The following is a 16,680-nucleotide window of genomic DNA, read 5'->3' as shown; positions in this document are numbered from 1 at the left end:
CACTCAAGTCTTGTTAATTGATTTCTCTTTGCCAACAAGCATCAGCCTTTTAACGTCTGCGGTCTGTTGATTGTATTTTGCAGTTTCTTGTATATGTCTTTAACGTTGACTGTAACCACTCCTTGTTCTGATGTTTAGTACTGGCAAACAGAAGGAACCTTCCGATATTAATTTCATTGGCATGAAGCTTTTTTTTTTGCGACAATTCATTGGCATGAAGCTCCCTATGTTGTACTGCCAATGTTTCTGACATGGAAATGGAGAATGTTTCCTGTCGATACGGCAGCGGCGGAAGTACCATTTCTTTCCCAAATGGCCAAGACTGATTGTACAATCAGTGTCAGTCAATCCGTTGGTGCCTGACCACTAGATTGTTTCAACATTCAGCGCTCCTCCACTTCAAAGCTGCTTCCAAAGTTCCAAGTTCGTGCATGTGACCTCACCAAGTCACTCGCATGATTTTCAGCTAAATTAAGGGGTGTTTAGATCTAATTTTTTTGATTTTAACACTACAACATTTTCGTTTGTATTTAACAAATATTATTCAATCATGGATTAACTAGGTTTAAAAGATTCGTCTCATGATTCACATGTAAAATGTACAATTAGTTATTTTTTTAATCTATATTTAATGCTCCACGCATGTGACGTAAAATTCAATGTGACGGAAAATCTTGTAAACTTTTGGGTTTTTTGAGAGCATCTAAACAGACCCTTACTGGCCACAATGCGGATAGTTAGCTCTTTGCTGTGGTCAAAGGCAGTCTTCAGCCGTCATCTTGTCAATTCTGCTACAAGTATCAGCGCTAGTACTTTTCAGCAAAGAAATAACGCTTTTCTCTTACAATAAATAAATCAGTATCATTGGGCGAAATGTACATACAGAGGTTGGTACAACTACTAGTACATGTCGTTTACCAACCGTGCCATAATTGACGGCCAAACATAAAACGAACAAACAAAACAACTACATTTCGCAGCTAATCTAGCGACTCACTCGATAAACCAACAACACATTCATCTATACGATTCAGACAGAGACAACAAAAGAATACGTCGCTCGATTCTGTACCAAACCAAACAAATCGATGACTTACAGTTTGGAGCCTAAACCTATCTGCAAAACGCAAATTTGCATATGCGTCGGGTTGTGTGACAGTGAGATGCGTGATGTACGTATCCATGTGCGGCATGTTCTTGTCCGGCCGGCCAATCAAACGAATTGAAGGCGTCGCCGTCGAGGCGTCGACAGACAGACACGGCTCACTGCTGCCGGTGCCGGTGCCGGTGCCGCAGGTGGTCCATGGCCTGCGCAAGCGTGGGCGCGAAGCGGTTGACGTCGATGCGCACGTCCTGCTTCCCGAGGTAGTACTCGGCGACCTTGTCCCACCCGCTGCGGTGGATGGCCTCCGGGTCCTTGATCACCGGGTGCTCCGGCCCCAGCATCTCCAGCAGCGTGCTCTCCTCCGCCGCCACGCCGTACTCCAGGTACCGGAGGCCCATGTCCGCCACGGGCTCGCCGAAGTCCGTCCGCGCCATGCGCTCCAGCCGCCCGTAGGGAACCACCTGGATCACCACGCCGCCGGCGGGGAGGAAGACCGCGTTCGTCAGCCCGGCGCCGTGCACGCCCAGCAGCACGTCGTGCGAGTTCACCGTCCGCGCCGTCTCCTCCACGGGCGCGTCGCCGCGCGGGCTCGCCACGGTCACCTCGAACCCCGCCGACTCCGCCGCGCGCCTGATCTCCGGCACGTTCACGAACCGCCGGTAGTGCGCGCGGTGGATCAGCAGCAGCCGCGGCTTCCTCCCCTCCTCCGTCGTCGGGATCGCCGGCGCGCCGCGCGGCAGCGCGTACGTCTCGCGCAGGAACGCCGTGAAGTCGGCCATGGTCAGGCGGTCCGGCGCAAGGTCCGGCACGATGGTGAGCTCCTTGTGCAGGCGGAGCCCCACGGTGAGGTGGCGGAAGCAGCGCACCCGCGCGTCCCGGTCCAGGTCGACGGCGTCGTACCTGGACAGCGCGCGCACGACGGCCTCGTACTTGCCCAGCCACCACGGCTGGATGTTGCTGACCAGGAACAGGACCTCGCCCTTGTACCGCCGCGACGCGGCGAACAGCGGCACCAGCACGTCGCTGAAGTCGTGCCAGTAGTTGCCCGTCAGCCCGCCGAGCGCGAACAGCACGCCCGGCACGTCGTGGGTCACCGCGCACGCCGCGGGCGGTGGCGACGCCGCCGCCGGGGACTCCAGCTGCGTCACGGTGACCCTGTCGACGCCGGACATGGTCCGGCGCGAGTACGGCCGGACCTTCCACTCCCGGCGCTCCGACGACGACGGGCTCGCTGGCACGAAGGTCACCGATCGAGCGCTGCCGTTGGTCCGGACGTCGCCGTCTAGCTCGCAGGTCTCCGAGACCGGGCCGTCCGTGTTGCACACGGCCTTGCTCGACGTCGTCGTCTCTGCTGCACCTGCACGCGACAAAATGGAAAATGAACTTCGCCGCACAGGGTCCACATGACAGACGTAGACAGTGTTAGAATTCAGAATGTTTTTCATGGCTGGACAGAATTCAGAAACTTTCTGTCGGGGATTACGTCCAAGACAAGATATACTATTCACAGTAAAATTTAAAAAATTCAGAAATGGCCGAGACGATGAAAGCAGCTAGCAGTACGAAGATAATGGTGACGCGCAGCAGGAGACGCCAAAAAGATGGCTTTGTTTGTTGTTTTTTGGGGATGAAATATTTGGACGTACCGGACGGTTTGACGTCGGCCTCGTCTGTTTTGGGGGACGACTCCGTTGGGACGGCACCGGACTCCTCCTCCTCCTCCTCCGCCGCCGCCTCTTTTGGCTGCCATTCCTGCTGCCTTTTGCTCCCGCCCTCTGCGTTCAGCAAACAAACAAACAAACAATTCCTTGTTAAATTCATCCATCCGTTCCACATCCATTTCCACACAGGGGAACTTGTTTGGAACGAATCCCAAATGCAGAATCCTGTACGAATTCTGTTCTTTTCAAATATGTCCGGTATATTCGTATTTGATCTCGGAGGGACGGGTAATGTTGAATTTCAAGATTCCGACTTTGAAAACAACAGAGCCGGTCGACAAAGAAAACCCAGGACGGCAGAAACGCTCACCTGCATCATCTCCGGCGGTTCCGACGATCACCTGTTTATCCGCCAGCCTCGGCGCTTTCGTGGTGACAGCTGCAGAGACCAAACGAGCACGACGATCACCATTCGGTTCTCCCGAAAGGAAGGAGAAAAACAAGCATGTGCTTCAGGAAACGGATGAAACAGTGATCGGTGGCCGTGCGGTCTGCAGGATCAGAAGAGTCGTGCTCCACGCAGGGACCGGAAACGGAGGAGGAGGAGGAGAATTCAGAATTCGCTTAATTACCGCCGGGCGCGGTGACGGCGAGCTGCCTGGAGACGACGAGGTAGGTGAGCAGCACGAGGAGGAAGCCGACGGCGAAGCCGACGTTGAGGTGGCGCTGCGCCCAGCTCTTGAGACCCCTCCCCCCGGGCTTCACCTCGCCGCCCATCGCCTCTTCTCCTTCTTCTTCCTCCTCCTGCCGCGGCTTCTCGAAGTGTTCAGTATCCTTGTGGTGAAACTAACCTCTGACGACGACGAAGTGACGATCGATGGGCGGGCACTGCTGTGCCTGTGTGTCTGAATGAATGGTCCAAACCAAAGGGCTTTTGTTTGCCCTTTTTCCTTGTATGCTCCTTCGATTCCTTGCTTACACGGGAGAGAAGGATAAAGGGCGGTGGTGTTGTGGTGTGGTGCACTACTAATTGGCCTCCGGCTCCAAGTTGCCTGCTCTGCTATGCTTTCGTTGCTTTTGTAGCTAGCTAGGCTGTGTGGCATCAATCACCTTAGCCCCTTTTCCGTAGAAAAAACTACCTAGCTAGCGCATGCAGGGGGTCGACTCCTTTCGGCACTAATCTACACCCTGACTAACAACCTCCACTCTGATTTTTTTTTGCTCGTGCCATGTGCAGATCTGGGGGGACTAATCTGCTGATCTGAAGGGATAATGCAATAATGGAGTGTGCAAATTATGGTTGACTGCTGCTAGTGTGCCGCGTTGTTAGGGTGCTGATCAGATCTTGAATGTGGTTAGTGCGCATACCTGAATGTGCTTCTTGAGATTTATTATTTAGAATAAACACTATAAGGTTCAATCATTAACATTCTCTTGAGTTTAGCACCCTTATTCCCTCTTAGGCTCGTTTGGATCCACCCAAATAAAGTTTATCTAGCTAAAATTTCAAAGCTAATTTAAACTTTAGCTAGCTAAAAGTGATCCTAGATAAACTTTAGCCGGCGCGTCTGGATCCTCAAACTAGTAGACTCAAGCTAAATTTTAGTTGAGTTTTAGCTAGGTTAAAATAGCTAAACTCAGCTAAACTTTAGCTGGTCTTTAGCTAAATTTAGCCAACTAAAAATTAGTCGGTGGATCGGACTGGCCCTTAGATCTCATTTCAAACTCCACCACTAATCTTGAGCGCCATGGTGCAGCCTTAAACTACTCTGTATACCATGGTACCGCCATAGTAATAGTTGGCTAATATTTCAGAGCTAATATAATCTAGCTAACTAATAGCCATGTTGTTTTTACACCCACTAGCTAATAAAAGATAGCCGCATATGTTGTTTCAACTATAACACATTTCCTTTTTCATTTGCTATTAGGAGAGCATGTGAATACAGGTAGGTAGGAGGACAAAAGTGTTTTTTTGGCAACCTCTTGTAACACCCTAAATTTTGCTTATTTCAAAATAGAGCTAAAATAATTTATTTTGTATTTTCGTGCTCACGAAAATATAGGAAAAATAATATTTTTCACTAATTTAAAATTTATCATAAGGTTTAGAAACATTGTTGTGCATACACGCTGGTGCATTCGATTTGATGTAATGTTTGCTTGTTGCTCCTTTGTGTGTTGAGAGTGAACAAAATCCTTAAATTGTGTTTAGTAGAACGGTCTTGCTTGATCGGTACGTCTTTATCTTTATCTACAACCAAATTCCTTGTTTCTAAGCTCAAGTTTTTATTAGGAGCTTCCTAAAATCTTTTCTTTATCACTCAAAGCACTTCTTTTAGTTCCTCGTCCATCAAGCAGTCTCTACAAACTTTTTGGGAATTTTTCAGCTTCCGTTCTCACTTTTCTGTTAGTATAATCTAATTTTTAGATGCTCTAAAATAATCTTATCATGGGCTCTAAATACTTCATTTGAGTTCCTCATGTTCCATAATGTCTCTGAGAATTTTCCTCGAATTTTTGGAGCTTTCGGAGTATTTTTTGGCTTAAATAATAATTTTTCTAGAATTATTTTATCCATAAAAATAATTAATTCCGAAAAAGAATAGATCTCTTACTCTTTTTCCAACATCAAAGCCCATGTGCAATAATCATAATAATTTCTAAAGACTCATGTCTTTATTTACTAATGGGCTTTAATATTTATTTAGGCCTATTAGTGGAGTCTACAACCTCAATTAGTACCATATTGCTAATTGACGTTGATGTGGAAAGTTCTTTTCCCTATATACCAATCGCCACATGCGTGATGCTTGGAGCGATCTTCTTATACATGACATCAACCCTAGACCACTCTCAGGCCGTAGGAGTACATTAATTAAACCGTCGACACATCCTCATGGCCGTCACTGCTGTCGCCCAGTCCTGGTGAGGACTTTTCCCATCTTGTTTTCTTTTTTCCTTGATCTCGGCCTTAACGGTGCATGCAAATCATATTTTCACATATTGAAACTATGCCACCAATTCTCATCTAATCCGAGCTGATGTCGTCGAAGTACCCACGTGAATACCCTGGCGCCATCTTACTTATACCACAAGGTTACCACTGCCCTAATCCTGTGGTTCGATCGAACCTCCGGCCAGATCTCTAATCACGTAAGTCTAAGACTGCCTTGTCTCCATGCATTTACAAGCCTATTTGTTTTTCGTCTTTTATCCTCCCACTGCAACACAGGCAAATCTGAGCAAATAGCACAGCCGGCCATGCATGTTTTCACTTCCTTCCCAATCTTTCTGTACATGCAACCTGTTACGTACGTGTATCTGAACATTGTTCCTGTGTGTGTTTGCAGCAGTCTTCGATGCCACCGGCCATGGCTCCAGCTAGCTCAGCAGCCGAACAGCCTCCAGGTCTTGTTGCCTGCCTGCCTACTGGTCCAAATTGCAGATCATGTCCAGCTTTCATCGTCGTCCACCTGCAGTAGCCAAGCCGCCGCTGCTGCTGCCCTATGCCAACAGTCGGCCATCGCCCCTCTAGGAGAGCGATATGTTTATCCAGCTGTGACTACCCTCTTCTGGTCTTATTAGGACATGCTTTCCTTTATCCAAGGTAAATGTGACTAATGTAATTATCTAATTATTACTTCTTGTCCATTGCCACTCCGGTAGTTCCCTAGATAGAATAGATGTTCTCAACTTAAACTAGTATCTTTAGTTTTATGTTGATTTAACTATGTTTTATCTCAATGTAATTTTAAACTCCATTATATAACTCGAAGAGATAGATACCCTCACGTGTTTATTTATGACTTAAATAAGACTTAAATAATATGAGACATGTTTGTAAATAAATTATGACTAGTAATTTAGCTTTTCAATTAAAATATAAATTGACTAAATTAATATAATTCACATAGTTTTGTAATTAAAATAAAACAAAGCATATAAACGTTACTCGTGAACCTTTCGGTAGTTGTTCCCCGTAGCTTCGATTAGCATGCTTTTCGCGTGTGTGTTTGTAGTAATGCGTAGATTAGTTTTCAAACCATTTTATTGTTTGGTGTTTGTTCTAATCTAGTTCTATTGTTTGCTTCGTGTATGTTTGGCCCCGATTGCTTGTGTGTTTCTATTCGATGATCGAGTGTAGACGGTGAGCAGTTCGTGGATGACCAAGAGTGTTACTTCGGAGGTTAAGATCAGTACCTTGACAACCAGCAGGACTAGCAGGAGCAACTGGATTAAGGCAAGTATAGCATTTGGATTTTATTTCTGTGACCATGATCCTGTGACTAGATTAATGTTAAGTAATAAACGATAAAAATGACTTTTTAGCAACTTGATGATTTATCTGTACGTGATCACCCGGGATAACAGTGCAACCATGAGGGCTATAATGGCTCTGGCTTTAGCTCAGTACGAGGATCTTTTTCTAGCTTGTTAGCGGTTACCTTAAATGGCGTAAGAATGGCTAGACACGTTGGGTATAGTGTGGCCTCTGTCCGTGTGTATAGGCTGCGGGTTATGTGCCATGGAAGGGGGGCTCTATATCTGCCTGCCGAGTGAATCTAATGGCTCTAACTTGTTAGATGAAACCTTTGAAAGGATTTATAGTGATCCCTGCCGACCTTCCTTGGAAGTGGGTTAAGAGGCTGATCACCTCGGACGAAAGGGTAAATCATGACTCATGGGTAAAGATGTACAACCTCTGCAGAGTGTTAAAAACTAGTATACTAGCCGAGCTCACGGTCAGGAGCGGCCTTGGGGACATCTACATTAAGGGTGATGATTCTTGTGTGTTAAATATACTCATTGTTTATTGTTTAATACTCTACATTATTTATGTCACATTGATCATGAGATTGTGGGAGCTATACAATCTAGTTGTTATACTTGTGGAGTTCGACATGGACTCACTCTTGCTATTTCCCCCAAACCTCAGGAGAAGTTTAGGCTTGTGATCAACCAGTCAGTTGGATCCTGTAGAGAGAAGTTAATACCCGAAGTTTGGAGTTGTCTATCCGCTGTTTGCTATCAAAGGTTATATCTTTTATACTATGTACGTTATATTTATGCATTGTCTTTTGATATTACCCTTTATTTGTAGCTATATGTGGGATTTGACTTCTAAAACTCACATATGGTGCATCTGATTTTGTCGTATTACACCTCTTAATTAGCTGAGTTTGGATCGCTAGTGAGATAGACCTAGCTATAAGTGATCATCATTAATTAGCTAACCTATTAGCAGTATTCATTTGTATCCACCCAACTATTTTTTAGCAGCTAACTATTAGCTAGGTGGATCAAAAAGGTGAAGAACAGTGCAATCTATGACAAAAATCATTATCTTACTTTAGAAAGGATAAAATATTTTTTTAATGTTCAAGTTGTACGTCAGTCCAATTTTCAAACCCAAACTATGAAACCGGGAAATGGACACCCTCCGATAATTTTTAGAGATAAAACCAGATTTTACATATTTTTCTAAAAAAATAAAACTACCCTTGAAACTTGTTTACTAGTTCTTTGGGGTGTTTTGATAGTTTCAGAACGTCCGTTATCTGGTATTCGGAGTTAAAAATCAAACTGACGTGAAACTTGAAGGTTGAAAAATGTATCTTACCTTTTTAAAAAAGGTTTTGTGAGATGTACACTAAGCACAAGCGTTCAACTTATACTTTGAGATAAGAAAAACTGTAGCAACTTTAACTTTTTTGTTCGCTTATGATTTTTGACAGAAAATGCTAGGCAAATATATTAATATAGAAGAGAAAACAATCAATGTACAAGTGAAAAAATTGAAAACAAACAAACCAATAGGCCCAAATAAGAGATTTAGGCCCTCAAGACAAAATAGGCAAACAACCTAATTCATAAGCAAAATTTCTCGTAATCGCTTGGCTCCCGCACTACACCAAAGTCAAGCCTCCTTCTTGATCTTTGCAATTAGCACTGTCGGTGATTTGTATTGTATATATATTAGCTAAAAATTGCTAGCCTGCCTATCGATCGGACAATGGATTATTGTGTTAGAAATGACTCTCACAACCCCGTCCCATCTCATGATCTCAAATACGTAGTATATTATGTGGAAATTTGATTCTCAATCAATGTATATAAACAGGATCGGAACTCCCCCCAATGGCTCGTGACCAGTACGTAAAGATATTATTTATAATTAAAGATACGATTAAGCAATCCCACACGCTGTGCCGGCCGCCGGTGCTGAAATGGCTAAAAAGAACAACCCACGCTTTCCGTATTATTTGGAATAAGACATGCATGCAAACGATCACAATCAGATCGATTTGGTGTCAGGCTGTCCTCATCAAACGCAAACACGTCGATGCCGCTGAAGAAGCAGATCAGATCTGAACAGCACATGGTTTCGTCGCCGATTAGAACAACCAACCGATCGATAGCGTTAGCTTCTGCCTTCTGGAGTCAATGAAGTCCGGACGTGAGGACCTCTCGCCAGGCATGTTCCACCCATATCTCATCATTTTGATTTGACGACCAACATGGTGCCAACTATCCAGATATACTCATTACATGTGCACCGTACCCCAATCTAAAACAATTATCTTTTTGTATATATTTATGCTAGTACTCCTATACCTAGAATAAAGTACTTAAAGTGATCGCAAATGATCCCTCTATATTAGGTCATCCGCAATGGTTATCAAATAGCTAGCTAGGAGAAATTCTATTGGCTCTCAATAGCACTTTACAAATAGCTAACGAGATGATGTATAAAAATAATAAAAAAGTAGCATTCTCATTGGCTATCGAGGAGAGAGATCAAATAGCTAGCGACTTCCTAGTAGCTAGCGACTCATAAATTGCTAATCTAGCACAATCTTCTAGAAATAATTCTCTCACAATACTCTCCACAACAGCTAGTGACTTTCTAATAGCTAGCGACTTCTTAAGCTAGCTATTTGCAAATTACCATTGAGAGCCAATAACATTCTTCCTATGATCAAATAGCTAGGGATTTAAACACCATTGCGGACGCCCTTATCGTCGACAAATGCAATGAATAATTCTTCAGAGTGCAATAAAAGGCATGCAGTAATTTATTTCATCCGATAAATTTTATCTGACAATGGGGATCAGTTTTCATTTTGATTTTTGAAGAGAAAGTGAGGATTTTGAGTGGAGTTCTCATCCCTGCCTAGCATGATTGTGAGCTCCTTCCAGTAAGTCGTGATCATAATAGTCCGCCTGCCTTTTTGCAACCACCTTTTCTGGTTCTTAGATCTAACTGTTGTTGTTGAAAAGGGAGTGGCAGATTAATTCATCACACAACAGACGGCCAGAATGCATGCATTATTTGGAGGATGCTTCAAGTGTACTAGTAGTGCCATTCTACATGCACCATGATCATGGGCACTGAGTGGTCGGCACGTACATGGAACCACTAGCAATTTAAAACGTATACTAGCTAGTAGCTCAAAAATCTCCTAGAGTATATCTTTCTGCCTTTGAATGCAAGACTCTATCACAGAGTCCAAGACAATTAACTACATATTATTTATGGTATTTTGCTGATGTGGAAGCATATTTATTGAAGAAAGAGGTAGAAAAAATAAGACTCCAAGTCTTATTTAGACTCCAAGTCTACATTGTTCGAGATAATAAATAACTTTAGACTCTATGATTGAGTCTGCATTGTGAGTGCCCTGCTACAGCCATTTGGAAGCTAAATGCATGGCCATACAATTCTCTGATATATCAGTTAATTATAGGAGTAGCAGAATGCAGTTAATACGTGTACTCCTACGACAATGTTTGACCCAAAAAGATTTGTCAACTCTGACCACAAATTATATACTCCTACCCTACGGGTACAAACTCTGCACAAACAAAGCTTTGTCGCTCGTTCATCCGCAGCACGTGGACCTACCTGATTTCCACGACTGTATTAGGCTCCGTTTGATTTGCATTATTGTTAAAATTTAACTTCTATCACATCGAATGTTTGGACACATATATGGAGTACTAAATATAGACTATTTACCAAACTAAAAATACAGCTATAGAGTAATTTGTGAGACGAATCTTTTAAGTGTAATTAGTCCATGATTGAACACTAATTGCCAAATAAAACGAAAGAGCTACAGCCTGTTAAATTTTAACACCCCCAACTAAACACTCTCTTACTTCCTCTGTCCCCAAATATAAGATGCAATTTGATTTGGTGTGATCTTAAAAAAAAGTAAACAATAACTTCTCATAATATATAATTTATAAGAACAAAAATTTGATCATTAAAAAATAATTTAAATACAAATCTAATTTAACTACTTTTGCAATACAATTTTTTGAGATGATTAGGCTAATTGTTAGTTAAATTAAAGATAATAAAGTGGTTTTGAAATACAATTGTTACTTTTGAATAACAATTAAAATACAATTGTTAGTTTTGAAATACTTGCATGTCTTATATTCAGGAGAGAGAGAGAGAGTATGATATATCATCACTAGTGTGGAATCACCGTTGACTTCCGATCCTGGAGATGGCAAAGGTACCAGGTTTGGGCGGGCTTGATGCGAGCAAATCTCTCCATTGCTTCATAAGCAAGTGACTAACTAGGTTGTAAAAGGGCCTCTAGCGTAATGGTTGGAGCACCTAAGTAGCATCCAGCAAGTCTGGGTTCAACTCTCTGTTGGAACGAATAAAATAGGTCTAAAATAAAAAATTACAACAAAAATAGATTGGGATTTCTCCTAAAATTTATAAAAAAAATAGATTGGGGTCAAAACGTGACTAAGTGGATTCTCTCAACTAACTATTATGTCTAGATATGCTTTGGCTTTTCTAGATATATAATTTTTACTATACATTTACATATACATTATGTCTAGATATATTGTAAAAGTAATGCATTAAAAAAGTTAATACTAATAGTATGTGGTTAAACCCATTGAGATTAATCGGCAAGAGTTGATGTGATGATCGGGAGATCTGAGCCGCGGTGGAGCACCTAACCATGATGCAGAAGAAAAGCTTCGTCTCCTTAGCCATTTTATTTCGGGTCAAGAAGATGGGAAAGTGCTTTTTCCGCCCGACGCATCTTAACTTAAGAATACTGGTTTTAAGAATGAGTGATTGCCCTTTTCCGACCCTGACGTGTAAAGAAAATTATTTAAGATAGCGACACGGTCTCTAAAACCTAACTTTAACTCTTTGTTTTTTTAAAAAATATTTATCAAAAATAGTATATGTATAATTTTATAAAAATATTTTTCAAGATAAATATATTCATATGGTTTTCATATTTCTAAACTTAATAACTTAAATGTTATTCATAATTTGTATTCTTAGTGTTTAACCCAAACCTTGTCTAAAACGATTTTCTGCATGGGTATGAAGTAATATTTATTTACGAGAAAATGAGCACATCTTTGATTCAAATCACAGCTAGGTTGAGTTGAAATGACAATGAAACAAAAAGAGGGGGGGGGGGGGGGGGAGAAGTCGATTACATTGGTAAACATTAGGCAGCCTAATTTTTGTTTTTTTTTAACGCGCTGGCATCCAACGAAGCACGTAAGGCCTTGTTTAGTTTCGAAAAGCTTTTGGATTTTGATATTGTAGCATTTTCGTTTTTATTTGATAAATATTGTTCAATCATGAAGTAACTAGGTTTAAAATATTCGTTCTCGCGATTTACAGACAAACAGTGTAAATAGTTTTTGTTTTCGTCTATATTTAGTGCTCCATGCATATGCCGCAAGATTCGATATGGCGGGAAATCTTGAAAAGTTTTAGGTTTTTGGAGTGAACTAAACAAGGCCTAGGTTTGTTGAATTGGAATTTGGAAGGGGTTTCAATTTAATTTCTTTCGTTTGCTATAGTTCGATCCGGTCGGTTATTTCGGTGGTTCGGTTCGACCGTCACATCGCCATCAACCTTGATCTCCACCCATCATCAGTACAGAGCTGCGGCCTTTATTGAACTGGCGGCCGGGGCGACAATTACGATGAAATCTGACGTCCGGGCCGTGTATGGCCTTGTTTACTTTTAAAAATTTTTGCAAAATAGAAATAGTAACACTTTTGTTTGTATTTGATAAATATTATTTAACTAGCAAAATATGTTCGTGCGTTGCTACGAGAGCAAATAGATGTTTATAGAAAATAAGCACTTTGTTATATTTATTTACGTTTTATCCTTTGTATTAAATTTGATAATTTTTAAGCTTTTAAAACTGACTTTAAAGGAGACTGTCCATATATAGTTTATATACATGCTCTTAGACTTTTTAGAATTTTTAGTTCATGCGCAATGGCACTTATACTCTCTGGTTGAAAGGAGCCTAATAAACTTTTGAATTATAATTTGTAGATTTGATTTTGATTTTATATAGATTGTATAAGTTTCTGTCAATTTGTGTATTGTTCGTGAAAAGACAAGAAGCTAACAATATACTTTTTATTGGTAAGCTGAAGTCTATGTAAATCTTGAGATTGATTTTTATTGTGCATTGCAACTGGAGAAAAGCATCAAATGGCCATAGAAAGTTATGACATAAATGTTACATTCTACTTATAGTTATGTTTTTTATAAAAATTAAAGTCCATAATTTATTTTACTGATAACCATGACATCTATAGTATTAGATAGTTAATATTTAAAATAATATGTAGCTTTGAGACATATTTATTTAATAATAAAAATAGAAATTAGTCAAACCTTCTCTTACTTTAATATTACCTCTTAATATACCTTAGTATATTATATTAAAACATGAGAAGTTTGTTGGTAGCTTTATTTTTTTATTTAGATTAGGATTTCTATGAAATATGATATATCAGTTAAATGTATGTAGATTATAAACATGGGTTAAATGTATGTAGATTGTAAACACATGGACTTATAAAGTGTTTATATGACATAACAACACACCATGCAAAGATAGTGGAAGCATCCTCAAACATAAATTTAGTTAAATTAGTAAATCAGTGAGATATAAAGGAATTGTGCTGAAACTTTTACCACAAATCAAGCATCAAACCTTCTCTTACTTTAATATTACCTCTTAATATACCTTAGTATTATATTAAAACATGAGAAGTTTGTTGGTAGCTTTATTTTTTATTTAGATTAGGATTTCTATGAAATATGATATATCAGTTAAATGTATGTAGATTATAAACACATGGGTTAAATGTATGTAGATTATGAACATGGACTTATAAAGTGTTCATATGACATAACAACACACCATGCAAACGTAGTGGAAGCATCCTCAACCATAAATTTAGTTAAATTAGTAAATCAGTGAGATATAAAGGAATTGTGCTAAAACTTTTACCACAAATCAAGCATCACATTAGCTATTATAAAATTTTTATAATAATTAGAGCAAGATAACTACAATTTTAGTTTTATACTAAAAAGCATAGGCAAGCATCTACCAGCAAAAAAAGTATACTAAAATTTGTGATATTTTTTGTTTACTATATGGATCTAAATATGTGGAGCTGAAAAAAATTTGTTTTGTAATTTTTAGATTTTTCTATGAATTACTATATATTTATTAATTTTTATAGGAGATTTTGCATTAGGAACCCTAGAAAAACTTCTATTCTTTTTTCTTCCTCTTGCAGTAGTCTATGTAGGGGTTGGCTTATAAATTTGCATTTAGGCCCCTGTACTTTTTTTATTTTTAACATACTCTAATGTGTATAGGAGATTTTGTATTAGGAACCCTAGAAAAGTTTCTATTCTTTTTTTCTCCTCTACTACAACGTACCAGAAGCGGACATCGGATAGGCGGGCAGAAAAGGTACGGGGCAGACTAAAATTTTCTCCTTTTATAAATAGGTATAGATTAGAGACTAACTAGGCTCAAAAGATTCATCTCATTAATTCTGACCAAACTGTGCAATTAGTTTTTATTTTCATTTATATTTAATACTCCATGCATACGTCTAAAGATTCGATGTGACGGAGAATCTAAAAAATTTTGCAAAATTTTTGAGGACGACCTTGTTTAGTTCGCGAAATGAAAAGTTTTCGGCCACTGTAGCACTTTCGTTTGTTTGTGACAAATATTATCCAATCATAGATTAACGAAGATCAAAAGATTCGTCTCGTGATTTACAGGCAAACTATGCAATTAGTTTTGTTTTCATCTATATTTAATGCTTCATACATGTGCCGCAAGATTCGATGTGACAGGGAATTTTGAAAACTTTTTGGTTTTTGGGGTGAACTAAACAAGGCCGAAGCCTATGTAGTACAGGACTTGGACGGATACCATACTGATGCGACGTCGACAGGACGCGCGCTCCGATCCGGCGAGCGCGAGCCGAAAAAGTACACCGCGCGGATGGATGAGATGCTTGCCATGGAATGGAACTAGTTTTGACCTTTGAGGTTGGGCCACCGCTCCGCGGTCGCTTGCGTCTTCCCCGTTCAACTCTTGTTCTTGATGCAGATGCAGGTAGCAGCCCTTTTTCCATTTTTTTAAGAAGAAAAGCCCTTTTTTCCAAATGAAAAATAACATTGCAGCATCGAGATAAAACTGACTTTGAGAGCATCTCCAAGAGACTCTCTAAATGATCTTGCAAAGCTAAATTTAGCCATTATGAAAGAAAAAAGGCCTCCAACAGGCTCTCTATCTGGTTTTCCAAAATGGCTAGCTCTGCAACTCTTCCCCTCCGTTCGCTATTGTTGGACAGCCTGCATCGCTCGGCATCCGGGTGGTTGGCGCGCTCGAGGCTTCCTTCCCGCGCGTTGTCCTGCAATTTCCCGTGAAAATAGACCCGTCCCACGTGACCTTCCATTGACTTTCGCCGGCAGAACACAGGTTGCCTCCCACCGCGCCTTGCTCCAAGGACACCTCCCCCACCCCTCAACTCTTGCAGGCATCCTGGGGCTCATCTCATCTCGTCGGTTCTCCGTCCCCGTCTCTCTCAGACGCCCTCATGTCCCGACCGCCGCGTCCTCCAATTCTGGCGGCTGCACGCGGGGGGTACGACGCCCGGTATTCTCAGATTCCCCAGTTCGCCAGTAGTTCCGTGGGTCAAGGGAGCCAAGATTCAACATTCAAATAATGCACTTCAGAGACCTCCAGGGCAAAAGAAGGAGAAGCAGAAATTACGACAACATTCTAGCATCGAAGCATTGGATTATCTTTTGGCAAAAAAGAAAGAAGCCGATGCAAAGAAGGAGTTGAAGAAAGAGGAGCGGTTGGAGAAAGCCTTTGCATTGCAGGAAGAAAGGATCAGACTGGAGAAAGAAAAACTTGAGTTACAAAGGGACCAATTTGAGTTCAACAAGAGAGAATTTGAGTTCAACAAGAAATTGGAAGAAGAGAGAATTATGAAAGTCGACACAAGTCACATGAGCCCTGACCAACAACAATACTACAAAGTGCTCAAGAATGACATATGTGCAAGTCGCCTAAATAATTAGATGTGTTCATGTCTTTATTTTCTAGTTATCCTATGTATATATTTAAAATAGTTGTTCACAGATTGCCACATAGAACTAATTCTCAGATTGCCACATTTGCAATCCCTATTAATATATTTGCAGTACTTGTCCCAGAAAGACACATGTGAATACCGCATCCTGTTCTTGTCATAATCAGATTGAGGCATGGCCTTTTGCTCAGTCTGTTCATGAACTGATTGAAAATACAAAATCATGATAGCCTTGTGCACACTCTGTTCCATAACTCAATGAAAATACAAATGTTTTTAAAAGTGAATAAAAGCATATAACAATTATATCCTAACAGTAAATAAAATCATTCAACAATAATATTCTTATATAGATCTGGATGATTTTGCCATAGGTGCTCAATAAGGTCAGCTTGAAGTTATGTGTGAGTTTCCTTGTCTTGAATGTTCTTGTAATTTTGAATGAACTCCTCTAGTTCAGGTGTATGATCA

General features: G+C 40.8%; 1 protein-coding gene across 1 annotated transcript; it reads right to left on the bottom strand.

Annotated features, from left to right (window-relative positions):
- On the bottom strand, positions 814–3,959 carry LOC8070435 (protein O-linked-mannose beta-1,4-N-acetylglucosaminyltransferase 2). Its single transcript, XM_002455250.2, has 4 exons — positions 3,399–3,959; positions 3,137–3,205; positions 2,752–2,880; positions 814–2,462 (listed from the first exon to the last, which is right to left on the bottom strand). The coding sequence occupies exons 1-4, from the start codon at positions 3,541–3,543 to the stop codon at positions 1,264–1,266; spliced, it is 1,542 nt and encodes a 513-aa protein (XP_002455295.1). The 5' UTR covers positions 3,544–3,959; the 3' UTR covers positions 814–1,263.

This window comes from Sorghum bicolor, chromosome 3, assembly GCF_000003195.3.
Source record: "Sorghum bicolor cultivar BTx623 chromosome 3, Sorghum_bicolor_NCBIv3, whole genome shotgun sequence".
Taxonomy (NCBI): Eukaryota; Viridiplantae; Streptophyta; class Magnoliopsida; order Poales; family Poaceae; genus Sorghum; species Sorghum bicolor.
This window is presented reverse-complemented; position numbering and strand designations above follow the sequence as displayed.